The sequence below is a fragment of the Eptatretus burgeri genome, chromosome 11, assembly GCF_056783735.1.
Source record: "Eptatretus burgeri isolate ZD-2024b chromosome 11, Ebu_testis_v1, whole genome shotgun sequence".
NCBI lineage: Eukaryota > Metazoa > Chordata > Myxini > Myxiniformes > Myxinidae > Eptatretus > Eptatretus burgeri.
The window spans coordinates 76,913,062-76,933,381 of NC_140971.1; the positions used below are offsets into that span (position 1 = coordinate 76,913,062).

Below are 20,320 nucleotides of genomic sequence, written 5' to 3' on the forward strand. Positions count from 1 at the left end.
ACACTGATACACCTTGTGGCCTTCTAATCCTGTCCTCCAGTTACTCTCCTCCTTAAACCATGTCTCACTCACTGTAACTACATCGTCATCTTCGCTATCTGCTTTAGCTTCAAGCTCTTCCATCTTATTATTTAAACTACACCACACAAAACAAGTCCTGCCGAGGGTCTGCCATCTGTGATTGCTCTTTTTAACTTTCTCTTTTCTCGCTCCATTCGCAATGAATCCCTCGTCTCCACCTGCCACGGATTCGAATTTCCTTGTGTGTGATGATGTCCAAGTGAGGGGCGTGGTCTCGAGGAACGAGTGGATGAGAGAGGGGCGTGGTCTCGAGGAACGAGTGGATGGGAGAGGGGCGTGGTCTCGAGGAACGAGCGGTGGGAGAGGGGCGTGGTCTCGAGGACGAGCGGATGGGAGAGGGGCGTGGTCTCGAGGAACGAGCGGTGGGAGAGGGGCGTGGTCTCGAGGAACGAGCGGTGGGAGAGGGGCGTGGTCTCGAGGACGAGCGGATGGTGGTCGAGCTGACGAGTGCGCATGCGCACTGAACTTGTCCGCTGGCAGCGGCCGCGGCGGGAAGGCGATGGCCCTACGGAGAAAGGGCCGAAGTCCCGCGTTCTTTAGCCACGAGTTCTTCATCCAAAACCACGTCGATATGATGTCCGTGCTTATCGCCTGCTTCCTACTGGCCTTCATGTTCGAAGTGAGAAGCGGACGCGAGTTTCTTCATTTCCATTTGTTCGTAAACTTTTTTTTTCCAACTAACAGCTTCTTGTGTGCATGTGGCACGGAGTGTACAGTACGAGCACGAGCCGTGTGTGATATTGTTGGTCACTTTTGGTTTTGCCACGTGGTCACTGAGGGAAAAACTTGCGTTGGGTTTAAATTTGAAACCTTTGAAGAGAGTGACTATTCCGGGTTGTTATCGTTGCACCGGCTTAGTCATCAAACGTTCAACACGATGTTAGTTAAACTCGTTCACTGTGACGATGCTGCACGTTTCAGTTAACTACAGAGTAGTTATGATCTCACGCCAGTTTACCGGTCACGACCAGGTCAACGGTCCGGCTTTCCGGTCATTACCAGGTTAACGGTCCGGCTTTCCGGTCATTACCAGGTTAACGGTCCGGCTTTCCGGTCATTACCAGGTTAACGGTCCGGCTTTCCGGTCATTACCAGGTCAACGGTCCGGCCTGTCGGTCATTACCAGGTTAACAGTCCGGCCTTCCGGTCATTACCAGGTCAACGGTCTGGCTTTCCGGTCATTACCAGGTCAACGGTCCGGCTTTCCGGTCATTACCAGGTCAACGGTCCGGCTTTCCGGTCATTACCAGGTCAACGGTCCGGCCTGCCGGTCATTACCAGGTCAACGGTCCGGCCTGCCGGTCATTACCAGGTTAACAGTCCGGCCTTCCTGTCACTACCAGGTCAACGGTCCGGCTTTCCGGTCATTACCAGGTCAACGGTCCGGCCTGCCGGTCATTACCAGGTTAACGGTCCGGCCTTCCGGTCACTACCAGGTTAACGGTCCGGCTTTCCGGTCACTCAGGTTAACGGTCCGGCCTGCCGGTCACTATCAGGTTAACAGTCCGGCCTTCCGGTCACTACCAGGTTAACGGTCCAGCCTGCCGCTCACTACCAGGTTAACGGTCCGGCCTTCCGGTCACTACCAGGTTAACGGTCCGGCCTTCCGGTCACTACCAGGTTAACGGTCCGGCCTTCCGGTCACTACCAGGTTAACGGTCCGGCTTTCCGGTCACTCAGGTTAACGGTCCGGCCTGCCGGTCACTATCAGGTTAACAGTCCGGCCTTCCGGTCATTACCAGGTTAACGGTCCAGCCTGCCGCTCACTACCAGGTTAACGGTCCGGCCTTCCGGTCACTACCAGGTTAACGGTCCGGCCTTCCGGTCACTACCAGGTTAACGGTCCGGCCTTCCGGTCACTACCAGGTTAACGGTCCGGCCTTCCGGTCACTACCAGGTTAACGGTCCGGCCTGCCGATCACTACCAGGTTAATGGTCCGGCCTGCCGGTCACTCAGGTTAATGGTCCGGCGTGCTGGTCATTACCAGATTAATTGTCTGGCCTGCCAGTCATTACCAGGTTAACGGTCTGGCCTGCCGGTCACTACCAGGTTAATGGTCCTGCCTGCCGGTCACTACCAGGTTAACGGTCCGGCCTGCCGGTCACCGCCAGTTAACGTTACCCTGGATACTACCAACACGTTTGCAAAATTTGGTGGAGTTTGAGCCAGCCCTCGTTATTTATTTATTTATTCCAATTTTTTTAGACACACACACACACACACACACACACACACACACACACACAATTTAGTGTGGTGGGATGCCATCACACTAATTCTATTACACCAAATGTACAGGCCATGCTTTCCTACCTCCATGTATACAAAGTTTAGCATCAGGTGACAGGAGGTGCAAGGAAAGGTCGTGGCAGTGAAGTAACTCGTGGACACAATAGGCTGGTGAACAGCTCGGTGAAGATATAAACGGAAAGGAAGAGGAGCAATCTGAAACTAGATGAGGAGATGTGGGGAGAGGGTTAATGAGGGTAGAAAAGATAATGGTTGGGGGCAGTGTTGGTTATTTGGTTGGTAGGTGTGCATTGCATACAGTCTGGTTGAGGTCTATTCACGTGTGTCGCTTTATTGTTGATTATATAGCAGATTTTTAAATGTAGACCCCATAGTGTGTCTGAACTGGTGGCTTGGCGTTGGTCTGTATCTGAGCATGTGGCTGTGCAATGCTCTGTCTCGAGCATTTGGCTGTTTCATGTTCTGTCCCTCTGGACCATGCGGCTGCTCCATGGTCTGTCCTTTTGGAGCTGGCAGCAGTGCCAGGAAGGGTCTGTACCTCTGCAGCCATGGCCACCCGAGGATCGGTCTCTGGCTATTGTTTCGTTTTATAAAATTCTTCCTCTGTCAGGTGACCCTTCATGGTATAAATTTAAACATGGTCCAGTTTGTGTTAAACTCTTCAGCACTTCCTCCCTCTAAACTCAATGCTTTAGTTCCCTGGCTTCCTCCATGCTTCCCCACTCCCTTCCAGACGTCCCTTCTTCTGAGCTTTACTGTCTCGATTTCGCAGTCTCCGGGATTCCTGGCATTCCTCTCTCACCAGGGGAACCTGAACGGTCCCTCTGATATATATTTTATATATATGTATATATTTACATTGTTTTTCAGCCCTTTCTTTCAACTTATCAGTGCTGGAATGGCTAGGGCCAGGCGGTCTGCCCGCTGGAGTGGCAAGGGGGGATTGTGGGAGGGGAGGGGGTTGGGGCAGGGGGTGGTGTTGAGTTGGAGAGAGAAAAACTAAAAATGCCACGTCAACCTATCATCCTTGATGCCTGAGAGTTGTGAACAGTGCTTTTATAAACACAACTTTGTATTTTGCACTCCATTCTCTTCATTACTGGTCTTTAATCACCGAACACTGTTAACGCACTGCACCCAAATTCAGAAGGCGTTGTGTTACCTTTTGAGATTTCACTGTAGGCTTTGATGTATCATGTTTGTGGATCCTCCAGGAAGACCTCCATGGCAAAGAATGACGATGTGCAGAGCAGATGTTGATTCAGCCGATTAGTTCCCTTCCCTAATCACCTCCATCCTTTTTCTCTTTGATCTTCTGTCTTGCTTTGCTGGCAATCTTCAGTTTCAAAGTCCTGTGTGGTTGAGGGAAGGGGATGTTGGTCGTGTTTTCAGAAATGGAGGTTACTTAACTTAGAATCATGATGCACAACAAATGCCAACCTTTGCGAGTAAAAAAATAAATGACCGTTTTTACAGCCATTTTTCCCTGCTGTGCAGGGGTTTGGCCTTTTCTTGAGGCAATGTTTTATGGCCGGATGCCCTTCCTGACGCCAACCCTGTTCACCTCTTACGACACACAGGGATATGGTACACCTATTCTAACCGGGGCATACACCAGGACCAGTACACTGGTACTCATTTCGCTGACCTCGGAAGGATAACAGGCTGAGTCAACCCCCTGGTGTTAGTTAATTCAGCAGCCAACGGGGCTTGAACTCAGGACCCTGGGATCCCAAGCCACCACCCTAACCACTAAGCCAACACCAGGCTTATAACCTTTGCGAGTGCATCCAACAATTATTGTGACGTTGAATCGTAGTAAAGACGTGCAGGTTATTTGTTCCTTTGAGTCAAAACTTGTTGGCAAGTGGACGATTAAATGCCATGGGTGGTTCATGACCGGTATGCGCCGTTGTTTGCAAAAGGCCACTCGTGATGCCAAATCAAACATTCGGTGGGGTTGATCAGTGGATATTTGTGCTCACATTCGGTTGAAGAAGAGCATCATGATGACCTTGTCATTTGAACAATGAGCTGAACCTAATACTTAAATGCACTGTTTGTACCAAATGATGCCGAGTAGCGATTCGGAACTTGCTTCGGTGATTATATTTGTGCCCCGGTCAGGTACGTGCAACCCGTCGCCAAGTTCAAATTGCACAATATCCGCTAAATCCCGTGTTCGACGTCTGAATCCCGTCCGTCAGGACTTTGAACCTGAGTTTGTTTCTTCCACTCCCCTGCGACTTGAGAGGAGCAACAATTACACAAATCCTGTTTCTGGAGGGGAGTGGAGAAGAAAGAGGAACAATCACTGAATGTGTCGTCGTTCTGCCAAAGTTATGTCTCACCTTTATGAAGCTTCTCCTTCTCCACCTCCACCTCCTCCACCTGCACGAGGGAGATATTTGCTTTGTTCGTCCACTACAGATTTCACCGGAGGGGGACTTTCGGTTTTCTCTCCATCTATCTCTGTCTGTCCCACCATACCAGTGGTTTTTCTGACTTTTTCCCCAAACCCTGTAACATATTAAACTGAAACGTGGTCCATGCCTGTATAATGATGTTACAGAACAAGTTTGAGTTTCAGGGTGTTTTGTCAATTTTTCACAGAGTTATGCCCTTTTTGGACTTGGAAAATATCACATCGGTTGGGGACGTGTATTGCCAAGCAATTTTCACTCTTGTTTCATACTCTTGTACACTGCTCCTTCCCATTGCCATAATCCAGGTGATGCATGACATCATCACCAGGCACCAAAGGAAGGAAGTACTCAGTTTTCACTCTGTTTGTTTGTTACTTGGCAAAAAAAAAAAAATTTCGCCAAGTAGGTTGGCCTGTTTGTCACATGATTTTTGGCCACAGTTTTCAAGCAATCGTTCTGAAATTCTGTCTGTGTGTGTTGGTGACCGGCCAAGGAGAGCAACGCTTAATTTTGGTGAAGATCCGAATCCAGATCTGGATCTGAGACTCCTTTAAGTGATTCTTCACCATTGAGAGATCGGGCCAAAAACGATACAGAGAACGACATCTCAAAAGGTTATGGATGGATTCACACAGAACTTGGTGGGCAGGTTGGGAGTGCCGCGAAGAAGAATTGATTCAGTTTTGGTGAAGATACGAATCCGGATCTGGAGACGAGAGTTATTTAATTTTAAACTGATTCTTCACTGTCGAGAGTTGGGACTAAAAACGACATTGCGTGATATCTTAAAAAGTTTATGACGGATTCGGATGAAACTGTGGTGGTTTAGGTATACTATTAGCCAATTGATCTAGAAATTTAATCATTTTACGATTATCATTTACTTTAATTACGCAGTTGATCACTGACTTGATCAATTATTGCACATCGCTCCTTCCCAATTCCATCTCCACGCGCTGCGTGGCGGCATTGCCGGGCACCGTTGGCTTTGAAGCTTTGAGGCTTGCAGGTACGGTTTGTTGTTTGCTGTTGCAGTTCTAGTGAAAATATGCCCTTTGTAATTTGAGCTGTCGTGTCGGTGGATGTTTGAGCGAGAGTACAGTTTATGTTTGAGATGGCCTGCATTCCAGAGGTGTGTCTGTGTCTGTGTCTGTCTGCGTGTACAAATTGTTATTCATCATGGATTTCTTCCTCATGTCGGATCAGAGCCTGTGGTTTTGTGCTTAAGTGAGCAGGCATGCTGCATATGTTACAAGTGGAATTCTGTTTCATTGTCTTTAACTTCTGAAGTTGTCACCAAATAATTGCAATTCCCTATCGCAGTACTTTTGCTGTGTCGGAGTGGCGACTCATCCAGGATTGTAACGCCAGCTACTGCATCACCCACCTGTGCATGGTTCATGATCTGAACGACCTCCCCCCCCCCTCCCCCTGCTGATTTTATTTCATCAAAAATAAATGAAATGTCTTTGTAAATCTTTTGCAGACGACGGCGAATGGTGCACTCATGTTCTTGACGGTCCAACACAATATCACAATACCGCCAGAAGGTGAGATTGTGTCTGATTATATATTTCCTCTTGGTCTTCTTCTTCTTCTGAAGAGTAATTTTGCTGTGCGGTGGCCGTATGACTCATGCTGCAAATTTATTTGATTGCAGAGGAAGGAGAGGAGTCCATGACTGTGTACGAGTATGGAGCAAGGGACTGCGCCACGGTGTTCTTTTACACGACCGTGGCCATTGTGCTGCACGGCATGGTGCAGGAGCACATCCTCGATGTGAGGAGGACTGCTCGCTGGTTTTTCTACTCATGCCATCTTGTGTTGCTCACCGAGCGTGCTTGTGGTGTGTTTAATGACCGATGTTTCTCCATGTTCCGGTAGAGGATAAACCGGCGGTTGCACCTCTCGAAAGCCAAGCATGGAAAGTTCAATGAATCCGGTCAGCTCGTCATCTTCTTCCTCCTCCTCTTCCTTGGTGGAGTCTACATTCTCGCTTTTGTACGTCATCCTGCTGGTTTTAACAGTAAAAATAATAAAAAAATTTTAGACTGCGTCCGAGTGGTGACCCATTCAGGGTTGTAACCCTAGCCAAGAAACTGCTTCGACAGAACCGACACTATGTGGAGCATCAGTTCATGACTGATTTATATATATATTTTGGAGCTTAGACTAGGAAAAGCTTCTTCTTCTTCTCCTTCTCCTTCTCCTTCTCCTTCTCCTTCTCCTTCTCCTTCTCCTTCTCCTTCTCCTTCTCCTTCTCCTTCTCCTTCTCCTTCTCCTTCTCCTTCTCCTTCTCCTCCTCCTCCTCCTCCTCCTCCTCCTCCTCCTCCTCCTCCTCCTCCTCCTCCTCCTCCTCCTCCTCCTCCTCCTCCTCCTCCTCCGTGCCGCTGATGCAATGCGCCAATTACCAGTACACTGGTACTCATTTTGTCGACCTCGGAAGGATGACAGACTGAGTCAACCCCACCTGGTGTTAACTCTGGACCCTAAAATCCCAAGCCAACACCAGGCTTCCAGTGGAAGCTTAATTCACGACATGGTATAAACCAGGATATTTACCTGTTTTAGATATTTGTGAAAATAATTCTGTCTTCATCACTTCTCATAGTCCTATGAGAGATCTGCTTCCTTAAAGCCAAGTAATCATTCCCGATTCGTCTGTGCTGCTGTAAAAAAAAATCTGTTCTCGGTTTTTGTCGATTTAATTATTCTTTGAATATTGAGGCCTCACTCCGACATTTTTTTTTTGTCATTTGATTTATTTAAATCCTGCATTGCCTGCTCAGATAGTTTTGGGCCAACCCGTTCCTCCCCCTCCCCCCAACTGTTTCACACTCACGATGTGTCTATCATCTCTGTCCAATTATTCACCACCGTCGCTTCAATTCCTTGCTTAGAACCTTCTGTTTTAATACAAAAAACCCAAAACTCCTTACTTTTGTTCTCCTGTCTCTCTCTCTCTCTCTCTCTCTCTCTCTCTCTCTCTCTCTCTCTCTCTCTCTCTCTCTCTCTCTCTCTCTGCCTCTGCCTCTGCCTCTGCCTCTGCCTCTGCCTCTGCCTCTGCCTCTGCCTCTGCCTCTGTCTCTCTGTTTTGCTTTCCCCCTTTTATTTTTTTTTAAAGTGGCAATTTAAAAATGTTCTATTTTCCCACGTACTTGCTTCAAAACACCTTTATTCCAGTCTACTTTCCATTCTTTCCCTCTTCATCTCCAGACAACCCATAAACCCTCATACACCATTGTGTTCAGAAAACGGTCTTTTTTGTGCCTTTAATCATCATTCCCATCCCAATGTGTTTCCTTCACTCTCCACCGCCTTTTTGTTTACTTCACTTCCCGCCCCTCCTTTCTTCCTTCAAACTTCACATCCTCTTTGCTTGCCATGCATTGGGGCTCCTGCCGTCTCCCACACCCGCATCGGGGCTCCTGCCTTCTCCCGCCCCCGCGTCGGGGCCCCTGCCTTCTCCCGCCCCCGCGTCGGGGCCCCTGCCTTCTCCCGCCCCCGCGTCGGGGCCCCTGCCTTCTCCCGCCCCCGCGTCGGGGCCCCTGCCTTCTCCCGCCCACACGTCTGGGGCCCCTGCCTTCTCCCACCCCTGCGTCGGGGCCCCTGCCTACTCTCCCCCTGCATCCCGTCTCTCTCCCCCCTCCCCCACATCCTGTCCCCTTCTCTTTGTTTATCGAGCATCCCTCCACCCCCTCTCTGCTTCCCCAGCGTCCCTCCACCCATCTCTGCTTCCCCAACATCTCTCCACCACTCTCTACTTCCGTATTGTCCCTCCCCCTCTTCTCTGCTTCCCCAGCATCCCTCTTCCCCAGCGTCCCTCCTCCCTCTGCTTCCCCAGCGTCCCTCTCCCCCTCTGCTTCCCCAGCGTCCCTCTCCCCCTCTGCTTCCCCAGCGTCCTTCTCCCCCCTCTGCTTCCCCAGCGTCCCTCTCCCCCTCTGCTTCCCCAGCGTCCCTCTCCCCCTCTGCTTCCCCAGCGTCCCTCTCCCCCTCTGCTTCCCCAGCGTCCGTCCCTCTCCCCCTCTGCTTCCCCAGCGTCCGTCCCTCTTCCCCCTCTGCTTCCCCAGCGTCCGTCCCTCTTCCCCTCTGCTTCCCCAGCGTCCGTCCCTCTTCCCCTCTGCTTCCCCAGCGTCCGTCCCTCTTCCCCCTCTGCTTCCCCAGCGTCTGTCCCTCTCCCCCTCTGCTTCCCCAGCGTCCGTCCCTCTCCCTTCTCTGCTTCCCCAGCGTCCGTCCCTCTCCCCTCTGCTTCCCCAGTGTCCGTCCCTCTCCCCCCTCTTCTTCCCCAGCGTCCGTCCCCCTCCCTCCTCTGCTTCCCCAGCGTCCACCCGTCTCCCACCTCTGCTTCCCCAGCGTTCCTCCCCCTCCTTTTCATGCTCTCCATCCCCTCCCCTCTACTGCTCTACGCTATCACCCCCCCCCCTCATTGCTTATAGCTCCTCCTCTCCCCCATCCATAACTCTATGGATCTCTAGCATCTGAGGTCTTTGCCCCAAGTTGACAGACCCCTCAATCCAAGCTGCCATTGGTAAACCTTACAATTATCTGTCTGCCCAACAATCATTCCCCCCACAGGATGTCCCTGATTCACCGGCGTCTCTCCTAAACAATCCGTTTAGATTTTATTTGTCTCTCCTAAACCTCCCAAGTCCTTCCTTTTCTCCAACGGGCTGAGCTGAGATAATTATTTCAGTTTTAGACCCGGTTAATCTACCTTGGACATGCTGCTGCTGCAGTCCAAACAAAGAGAGGGTCATCTCGCTGGATATGTCTCGAGCATTTGATACAGTCTGGAACCCCACCTTGATCTCCAAACTCTGCTTATTGCATCCACGGCCACCTCCCCTCAATGTATCACTGACTTCCTCCACTACCGTATTCAGTGTGTAGCTCTTTATGGGACCCTCTCATTTCCTCTCCCTGTTGAGGCTGGAGTCCCCCAAGGTAGTGTCTTGAGCCTAGTCATGTCCCTCATCTTCAATCATGTTTATGATTCCGTGGAAAATCCTGTCGATCTCTTAACTGATTATTCCATCCTCTGCTGTATCCTTTCTCGCCCTTTAAACAGGCAGGCAGCAGCCTCTTCCCTCTCTGCAGACCTTTATAGGAAAAGGAGCTGGTCCAACAACTGAAATATATCTTTCAACCCTGACAAATCCCACATACTCCCCTTTTCTCTGCAAAAGTGGCATCTGGCAAACCCTCCCATGTACTTCCTGAACAAACTATTTGAAGAGGGTAAGTCATTCAAACATTTGGGCCTCACCTTCAGCCATTATCTTTCATTGGCAAACTATATTTTCAAGATGGCCCCCAAAGCCAGCTGCCCGACTGGGCATCCTTCGTCATGTAACGTCTTTCATTAGCCAGTCTGAACTTTTGACAACTGAAAAAGTCTTTATTCTTCACTTGATGTAGTACTGCTCTCCCCTTTGGTCTGGCGCCACTGCCTCACACTCTGCTCTTCTTGATGCCGTGGAAAGCAAGGCCTTCAAAATCATTGGGATGTCCTGTGCCAAAACTGAGCGTCTTGGCCTCTTCCTTTATGTATTCTACGACCTCCTTTTTTGGTCTTGCATCATCTGCCCTCTCTTTATTCTGTACCTCCCAGGTTTCTGCAGGGCACACACAGTCTGCTGAACACTCACTCTCTCACCTGTGGAACCAACCTGTTCAGTCCCATTCCTCCCTTCTAGGCTTCAAAATCCTTCCTTTTCTCACAGATGTTCAACACTTCCTCAGCTCATCCCCATCTACACTCATGACCAATCCTACCCCAAATGACCCCCCCTCCCCGTTCCCAAGCACTCCTTTTTCCAGGTTACTGTCACCCCTCCCCCCCAATCTCTCTTCTTTTTTTTAGTTTGTTAGTTGTCGGTTGGTTTGTTATTGTCTGTTTCATTCTGGTTTTCTCCCTTCCTCTTATTGCTGTGTTTCATTCAGATTGTGTGCAGCTTGTTCACCTCCATGTGTCCTCTTCCTCCTTCTACTCCTCCTCCTCCTCCTTCTCCTCCCCCACCCACCCCCAATCCCTCCATGTCACTCACTCTCACTCTCACTTGTTCTCTGCTGTTAGTGTTTCCCCTTCCCATTTAGTTCTCTTCCATTCTGCTCTAGCTATTGTACAATCCTCGACCATACATGCAAATAAAATAATGTAATGGGCATGAGGTTTTAATTTTTTTTTTGAGATTTGAACATTCATCCATATGGTGTCCGATTAGAGTCCTCAGATCTTCGTTCACATGTTATTGTTGTAAATTAAGCGTTGTTAGTTCGAAACGTCATCCATTTTACTTGTCGTCGTGTGACTTGCAGGAGGAGTTCACTACTCAGCCCTCCAGCTTGTGGGAAGGGTACCCCCACAACACAATGTCGTAAGTAATTTGTTTTCGTGGATTTACCTGAAATGTTTTAGTGACGTGTTAAATCTATATTTATCCTTTTGATTTGTAATACAATCAGTCATCTATAACAAAAACATCCCTGGCAAGGACACTGCGTTTGTATGGTGAACTGGAATATACTCGACATATGCAGAATGCCTTTTATCCAGTGTAACAAAGAAGGACCGATACGGAGCATTTGACAATGCAGAGCCTCGCTTGAGCCGAGTCAATTGCGACTTCGGCCTGCAGATAGCATAAATTACTCTGGAACGGAGGGTGGGGGTGGGGGATTGTGACTTTTCCGCTGAAGTAGTGTCCCTTATAGTTTAGGGCAAGACACGGGTGATGACTTGTGGTTTGTTGGATGGGACATCCGGCTTAGCATCCATGCGAGGGTAGGCACACTTTATGGTGCAACACAAACCGACAGTTTATAGTCGGGTCGGGATTCAAACCCAGACTAGACCGCTCAAGAGTAAGTGTACTACCTCTGCACCAACTTGTCAGGAGGTAGAGAGAGTGATGGTGAAGAATATTTTGGGAAAGAGAAAGCATTGCCATGCCATGATCTGCCAATTTGCTTAGAGAGGGAACCACAAACAAAAGAACAATTTCATTTTGATTCGGGATTATTAAAGCAATACAGTGGTACCTCTACTTACGAATGTCTCTACATACGAATGTTTCAGGTTACGAAGCGCCTGAACGGGAAAATATTGCCTCTAGTTACGAAGGCGTTTCAGGATACGAAGTCAAAAATACAGTACAGTACGCGCTGCTTTTCGCTGCTCCCAAAGTTTCCCGAACGTAAACAAACTTGTAGCTGCTCTGCCATTGGCTATCGCCTAAAATCTGTCTGACAGCCCTTTGCGTATGCGTGTATCCCAGCATGCTCTTCGTGTCCCCGTCCCGCTCTGTAAATATAGTTATACAGTATACAGTCTATGGTCCCGCTACGAAGTGCTCGGACAGTGTTACAGTACAGGACGCTTGTGGATTACAGTAACTTTTATTCACAATGGACCCCAAGAAAGCAATGAAGAAAAGTGGACAAGGAGAAAAGAAGAAGAACATAGTTTTTCTGGCCATACAAACAAAGCAAGAGATAATAGAAAGGTATGAAAAGGGGATGCGTTTGATTGATCTCGCAAAAGAATATGGCCGTAATATATCTACGATCGGCACGATAATAAAACAAAAGGAAGCCCTAAAAGCTACGGCTCCTTCCAAAGGCCTCTCTGTCATTTCCAAGAGGAGGTCGGCAGTGAACGATGAGATGGAGAGGTTGTTACTCGTGTGGATAAAGGAGAAAGAGATCGCTGGTGACACAGTGACAGAGGCCATAATTTGCGCAAAGGCAACCGCCATCTTCACTGACCTCGTGAAGGAGGATACAGGCGAGGGAAATTCGGCGCAAGGACTACACCAGGAGTTTAAGGCATCACGTGGGTGGTTCGAGAAGTTTAAAAGGGGGACTGGACTTCACTCTGTTCTTCGCCATGGCGAAATTATTTCGCTGGGAAAGGGCATGGGTCTTGAGGTGGATGACGAGGACATCAACGAGCTGATTCAGGAGCACAACGAGGAGCTTTCGACGAAGGAGCTGCAGGAATTGGAGGTGATGCAACACACCGCGGTGCAGGAGGAGTTCAAAGAGGACGAGGAGGAGGAGGAGGAGAAGGCAGCCATTATTCCATCAGCCCAAATCAAAGACATTTTAGGAAAATTCCATGAAGTCTCGGAATTTGTTGAAAAGAATCACCCGGAAAAAGTGTTCACAAGTCGGGCTATCGCGCACTATGACGATGTCTGCCTCGCGCATTTCCGACGGATTGTTAAAAGCCGGCAAAAGCAGACGTCATTGGATCAATTCTTCACGAAACGCGAGGCAAAAAACACTGCTGATAAGGACCAGTAAACAAAGAGGCCAAAAACTAACGAGAATAGCAGTTAAAAGGTAAATGAATATTTTTATTATTTCCTTTATTCTTTGTTTTTTACATTATGTGCCTCTCGTTTTATGTTTATTGTGCGGTAATCTAATTTTAACATGTATTTGTTTCATGTTCTGATGCATTTTTATGATTTATTAAAAAAAAATGTCCGAATTTTGCGGGGCTTGGAACGGATTAGCGCATTTACATTCAAAAGGCGTCTCTACTTACGAAGGTTTCAGGTTACGAAACTACTCCCAGAACGAATTAAATTCGTAAGTAGAGGTACTACTGTACGTGTTTTAATTTACTTTTGTGTCCGGCTATCGTTTGATTTGCACGTATGCCTTTTTATTTATTTAATTTTCTCACCTTTTTAGTGGTTCTGTGAAGTTTTTCTTCATTTGTCAGCTCGCCTACTGGATCCACGCACTGCCTGAACTGCATTTCCAGAAAACCAAAAAGGTTAATCTTTTTTTTAATTTAATTTTTTATTTATTTTTAACCTCCGCCATCTTCGAAGATGGATGGAGGTTACTGTTTTCACCACTTTCTGTTTGTTTGTTTGTTTGTGAACAGTATTACGGAAAAACTCCTCGACGGATTTCGACGAAACTTGGTGGGGGGGGGGTTAGGTATGGTCCAAGGATCATGCCATTAAATTTTGGACTTGGTCCCCCCCCCCAAAAAAAAATGTTAGAGAAAAAAAAATTTTTTTTTTGCATTTCTACATGTTTTAAGTGATTTCCAACCCCCCCAGAAGAAATTGTTACCCCCCCCCAAAAAATAATTTTTTTTTGCATTTCTACATGTTTTAAGTGATTTCCAACCCCCCCAAAAAAAAAATTTAGAGAAAAAAAATTGTTTTGCATTTCTACATATTTTAAGTGATTTCCAACCTCCCCCCCCCCCCAAAAAAAAGAGAAAAAAAATTTTTTGCAACTTTTTTTTTTGCATTTCTACATGTTTTAAGTGATTTCCAACCCCTCCCCCAAAAAAAATTGTAAGAGAAAAAATTTTTTTTTTTTTGCATTTATACATGTTAAGTGATTTCCAACCCCTCCCCCCAAAAAAAATGTTGGAGAAAAGAACTATAACTGTCAGCACTGTTGACATATTTAATGAATAAGATATAAGGTTCACTTGAGTGACCCAGCAGTATTGGCGGCGGAGGTTTTGCACTCTCCCGAGTGCTCCCCCTCTAGTTTATTGTTATCTTCATGTCATGTCCATGCTTGTTGCTATGCCCACACCTTTCACCAACCAATACCATTTTACTAGCTTTTGTTGATAATGCTAACCTTTTTAAAATTGTCGTTCTATCCCCTCTTGCAGGAAGATTTATCAAGACTGCTCTTACATATCACTTTATACCTGTTGCACATTTCTGCGGCTTACCTCCTCAAGTAAGCACACACATCATTGGTTCATGAAGCTGCCTCATTTGCTTCAGTGTTCTCCAAATGAGCAAAATTGGCAGATTTATGGGATTTTGTTTGCCTCAAAATTGGTCGATTGTAAAGTTCAATAGTTTGCTTCTCTTAAAGAAAAAAACATTTGTAGTAAAAGAAACCAGGGATGCTTTGAAGTGAAGTCATAAGAATCAGCAGGAAATATTTGTCGTGTTTCATGTCACTTTATCTTTCACACGGGTGCATGCAAAATTATTTCGGTATCAGCGGATATAACCCATCAAGGACGAGGTGGGATGGTATGGGATTTCATCGGACGAGAGGGATATAGAAAAACAGCAATCACAATCCCTTGATTAACTAAATGAATAGAGTTGACAACAACAATCATGGGATGGTTGCACTTGACGTCATCCGGCATGGCGAATGTTTTGAGGAAAGATTTGCTTTTGAATGGGCCGAACGGAATAAAAAGAAGAGTTAAAAGTAAATGTTGATGCCATGAGCAGAATTGTAAGATATTGTTAATTATGCTTCCAAGGTTTGATAATTAAGCACAGAGTTGAGAAAGGTATTTCTCAAATGATTCTTTTAGCTCTCGTACGAACCTCGACAAGGTATACAAAACAAAAAAAGGGGGTAGGGAAAGGGACAGATGCTGTCCTTTTATTTTTATTATTGTCTTTTTATTAAATTTTGTAAAATTCTTTTTCTTCTGTTTCATATCACCTCATTTTTGGTCTTGCACCCTCTGCAGTAAGTCAATATTAAAGTACCTTGGTCTATTTAAAAGAACAAGATGTATTGTATGTTGTTCTTGCTTTCGAAGATTTATTAATTGACTAACTTATCTCTGACCCCTCTTCCTATCCAACCCCCCCTCCCCCCATACCCGATTCTTTAGTTTTTGGACACAGACTTGTTTCACTTCTGCAAATCTAAGTATTAATAACCAGTCTTTTGTTTTTGTATACAGGGTCAAACCTTGTGGAAGAGCTAGAATACTGAACAGATCAGGACGTGATGGAACAAAAGGAACAGTAGAGGGGTTGAAGGCCCACCACCAGCAAGGTCGAAGGAGAAAATAGGAGATTTGGACAAATAAAGGGTGTGGGGAGAAATGAGGGGCAGGGAAGTTGGACAAGTTGGATGCAGAAGAAGAACTGAAAATTTATAAAGAGGTGGGGGATGGGAGGGGGGATTGAATTGAAAAGATAATGGTTGAGGATTGTGGAAGATCTGAGATGGTGGTGAACAGCGACCTTGAAGACCTGAAGGGAAGGATGAGAATGAAGAGGATGTGGAAGTTGGTTCCCCAGGTGTGAAAAAAAGAGGAACAAATGAGTGGAGGTGAGCAGTGATCCTGGATTTAGGTAGTTTCACTGGAAGGGGGTTGATGGTGGACCGTATGAACCCTGCAGCAGTATGGGTGACAACATGGAAAGAACACAGGGTGCAAGACCAGAAAGGAGGCGGTAGAAGACAGAGAGACCAGCGACCTGTCTGCAATGGTGATGTGATAGACCCATAAGCTCAGCTTCAGCGCGGGAGATTCCAATGATCTTGAAGGCCTTGGTTTCCATGGCATCAAGCCGAGCAATATGTGAGGCGGGGGAGCAGTAACTCCTTCAAGCTGCGGATGAAGGTATGTAGGTGGATAGGTGTTCAGGTTTGCCAAGGAAGGACTTTGTACAACTGCGGATGCCCAGTCGGCGGCTGGCTTTGGAGACCAATTTTGAAATGGGGTTTCCTCAAGCACGATCATGGCTTCTCGTGAGTCCCAGGAGTTTGAATGACTGAACTTCCTCAAGAGGATTGTTAAGAAAGTAGATAGGAGGGTTTGCCAGACGGTCCTTTCGGAGAGAGATAGTGAGATTTGTTAGGATTTAAAGACAGAATCCAAGTGTTTGACCAGCTTGTGATTAATTTTTTTTTCCAAGGACTGAAGAGAGGGAACAGGCAGCAGCCTGCCTGTCTGAAGGATGAGGGATGTCAGGACAGAGGGTGGAGTCATGAGTAAATAGATGAAGAGAATTTTCCAGTGTCAGAGAAATCATTGATGAAGATCAGGAATAGGATGGTCCCAGAACACTGCGTTGTGGCACTCCAGCCTTGACTGGAGAGGAGATTAAAGGATTCCATTGAGAGCACATGTTGGCTATGAGAGTAGAGGAAGTTGTTAAGCCATGTGTGGAGTGGGCCTTGGATTCCATCTTCTTCTTCTTTTTCCTGCGTATGGCAGCTCAGCTGCCGGGGTAGCTATCATTTATTGGAAGCGCGACTGTGTCACTGATGCAGTGTCCCTCGACCAGTACACACTGGTACTCATTTCGCCGACCTCAGAAGGATGACAGGCTGAGTCAACCCCCTGGTGTATTAATTCAGCGGCTATCGGGGCTTGAACTCAGGACCAAAGGACCCCAAGCCACCACCCTAATCACTAAGCCAACACCAGGCTTTTTCTTGGATTCCATCGGCAGACAGTTTGGAGAGCAAGGCGGGATGCCAGACTGTTGCAATAACACGAGATATGTCCAGAAAGATGGCCCTAATTTCATGTCTGACATTGAGGACCTCCCTCCATTGTTGGGAGAGTGGATGCAGCATGGAAGAGAGTGGAAGGTGGAGTGACCTGGTGGAGTGACCTGGTCTGAAACCAAATTGGTGATGTGAGATGAGTTTGTTGAAGAAAAGGAAGGATTTCATATCAGCAGCGATGATGGATTCCATGATATTGCTGATGATTAGAAGTAAGCTGATAATGATAGGTCTGCAATTGAGGGGATCAGTTTTTGTTCCTTTTTTATGTTGTGCAGTGATGTATGTGGATTTCTAAGCTGATGAAAGATGACCTAGCACAAATGACAGGGTGAAAAGGGCAGAGAGAGAGAGGGTGTTTTAGGACACGTGAGGAAAACAACACAGCAGGTTTTTAGGACACGTGAGCTGATGCTGTCTAGTCCAGTCACGGAGTTCGAGTCGAGGGTTGAAAGAACCTTCTCCACCTTCTTAGGAGTAAAAGATACGGAGTCCAGGGGCATTTGGGTAGGCTCGGGAAGGTACCGAGAGTGGGGGGTTGTGGACACAAGGTTTGGAAGCAAACAGAATTGAGGAGTTCAGCCTTCTCCTGAGCAGAAGTCAGCATTGGATGCATGATGCGGGTGGGGCTTTTTGGGGTCATGGTATTTCAAGATAAAACCTTGTGAGTTTTCATCAAGGTCTGAAGAGAAGGGAGAGGCTGCCGTCGTCTGCCTTTCTGAAGGATGAGGGATCTCACGGCAGAGGTTGGAGTCATCAGCAAATCGATAAAGGGGTTTTTTCCAGCGAGTCAGAAAGATCATTAATGAAAATCAATCGTAGGAGTGGGCCCAGAACCCTGCCTTGGGGGGGACTCGAACCTAAACAGGGATAGGAGATTAAAGGATTCCTTTGAGAGCCACATGTTGGCTACGAGAGTAGAGGAAGTCAGAAGTCAGTAACGCAAGAGGGGAGTTGACCTTGGATTATATCGGCACGGAGTTTGTTTTGCAAGGCAGGATGCCAGACGATATTGAAAGCTCGAGATATGTCCAGAGTGGAGACCTGATCTCATGTTTGACATTGAGAGCTTCTAGCCATTGGTGGGTGAGTGGAAGTAGAATGTTCAAAGTAGATTGGCCCAATCTGAATCTAAATTGGTGATCCGAGATGAGGCTGTTGGAGAAAAGGAATGATTTCATGTCAACTGTGATGATTGATTCCATGCTCTATAGTTTTAAGGTGACCGGTTTTTGCACCTTTTTCTGTAATGCAGTGATGTTGGCAACTTTTAGAACCATCAAACTTTGCTGTGTTCTCTGCTGTATTTGAGAGTTAAGTGTTGTTAGTATGTCTTTGTATTCCCCTTTTTGTTACTGGTTTATATTTCTCACCAAGCTCAACTGGCCTGATTCATTCATTCCTTTGATTTTTTTTTTTTCTCTCAATTTTTGTTTTCCACCTTTCTTCACCCGGAAGCAGTTTGTTGAAACATTGTGAATATTTCTTAATCATTCACGTGAATTGTTCCTGTTGCACATGGTTGGACAGATGGGGAGGTAGGTTGGCGTCATGGTGGGCCACCAGAACCATGACAAGAGGTTAGGGTAAGAATTTGGACATTGGTTCCGGTGCCAACTTTTGATTCCCCGACTCTGTCAAAAAATACTGTGGAATCTCGAACGCGCACCAACCAATACTTAAAGTATCTGGCTCCCTGGTGGTCTTTGGGAATTCACCAAGATGCCGCTGTCTCTGCTCATTTAATCGGGCAGATTGTCCTGGCCTGTAATCCACCATCTCTTGCATCGAATGATCTATAATCTCTTCATGTCCTCGACATAGACATAGTGCCTGGACTCGTTTTTTTTTTCAATAATCTCCAGCTTTGTCTCTCTGCTGTGTGCATGCCTGGCTTTGTTTGTATGTCTGTGTTTTTGTTCCTACATTCATGCCTTCAGATATCTTGCTCAACATATTGTGTTTAAAAAAAAAAATTATTAGTGTGGTGCAGCAATTGTCAGAAAGCAACTTGCCTTTCCTTCCTGGAAAGGCCACCCCCATGAATGGAAACCTGGAGTAGCTCCACGAAACTCGGAACCTTGTGCTTTCGACCTCAGATGCAGCAGAATTCAGCTTCAGTGCTTCTGAGGTTCCAACTCGTGGGTCTTTCAACTTTCACGAAAACTCGGTGATGGTTCAATTCTATCTCTGGAGCATACTCCTCATCTGTTCCTTCCCTTTTGAAGATTGGGATCATGATGGACACTCCTCATGCTGAAGCTGACTGCATTGTCTCTGTATTTGCAAAAGAGACCAAGGTTTCTGACTCACTTGCTTCCTATACATAACATACACCTTCTCACTGAAAATATCCAGTACCATGTGAATGTTCTTCCTGCCAAGGTGGTGAAATTCATAACCTCGCTTCAGTCGTCCACCATGACTGGTCCTGACAGCATAAGTGTCCTAATACACAAAAAACTGTTAATTTGCCTTGTTTACTCCTGTTTCTCTGAGCCTGGTGTTGGCTTAGTGGTTAGGGTGGCGGCTTGGGATCCCAGGGTCCTGAGTTCAAGCCCCATTGGCTGCTGAATTAACATCAGGCGGTTGACTCAGCCTATCATCCATCTGAGGTCGGCGAAGTGAGTACCAGTGTACTGGTCCCGGTGTATGCCCCGGTTAGAATAGGTATACCATATCCCTGTGTGTCGTAAGAGGCGACCAGGGTTGGCGTCAGGAAGGGCATCCGGCCATAAAACATTGCCTCAAGAAAAAGCCTAACCCCTGCACAGCAGGGAAAAATGGCTGTAAAAACGGTCATTTTATACTCCTGTTTCTCTGCTGTCTTCCAGGTTGTTTTTCTGAGGGCTGCCTGCCTGTGTCAAAGAAAATGACCAACACTGCCCAAATTAATAGGAATGATGCCAAAACAGACCATAACTAGACAACTGTCTACAAAGGTGGCCTTCAAAATTGGCCATCACATCGGAATTCTCTACAGGGCCAACTCCTTCCTCTGTTGTCCTCAACTTCTAAGCTTTCATTTGGAGTGTAATGGAATGTGGTTTTCACTGTAGACTGGTGCTGCTGCTTCCCATCTTGCCCACATTGAGCCCCTAGAATCTAAAGATCTAGAGATTCAGCTTCCTGATAAAAGATACCATGTTGGAATCTTGTCAGACAGCTGAATCTCTGGGTCTCTTTCTTGCTTATATGCAGGTTGGTGGCTTTTCAGTTTATTTTCACTATTGCTATTCTGGTCTTTCTCCTGCTCTCTCACCTCTCCATTCAGTCCCTGTGCCTCCAG

General features: G+C 46.9%; 1 protein-coding gene across 2 annotated transcripts in view; it reads left to right on the plus strand.

Annotated features, from left to right (window-relative positions):
* The first annotated feature begins 489 nt into the window (after window positions 1-489).
* The window catches only part of LOC147017423 (translocating chain-associated membrane protein 1-like), a 45,840-nt gene continuing 26,009 nt past the window's right edge, over window positions 490-20,320 (plus strand). The window contains exons 1-7 of one of the 2 annotated variants that reach the window (XM_085847071.1): window positions 490-700; window positions 6,245-6,308; window positions 6,419-6,537; window positions 6,643-6,759; window positions 11,077-11,135; window positions 13,462-13,546; window positions 14,417-14,487. In XM_085847071.1, the coding sequence (XP_085703197.1) occupies window positions 581-700; window positions 6,245-6,308; window positions 6,419-6,537; window positions 6,643-6,759; window positions 11,077-11,135; window positions 13,462-13,546; window positions 14,417-14,487 (635 nt within the window). In that variant the 5' untranslated portion in view covers window positions 490-580. Of the gene's footprint in view, window positions 736-6,244; window positions 6,309-6,418; window positions 6,538-6,642; window positions 6,760-11,076; window positions 11,136-13,461; window positions 13,547-14,416; window positions 14,488-20,320 lie in introns of both variants that reach the window. The other variant, XM_085847072.1, reaches the window with a different exon arrangement.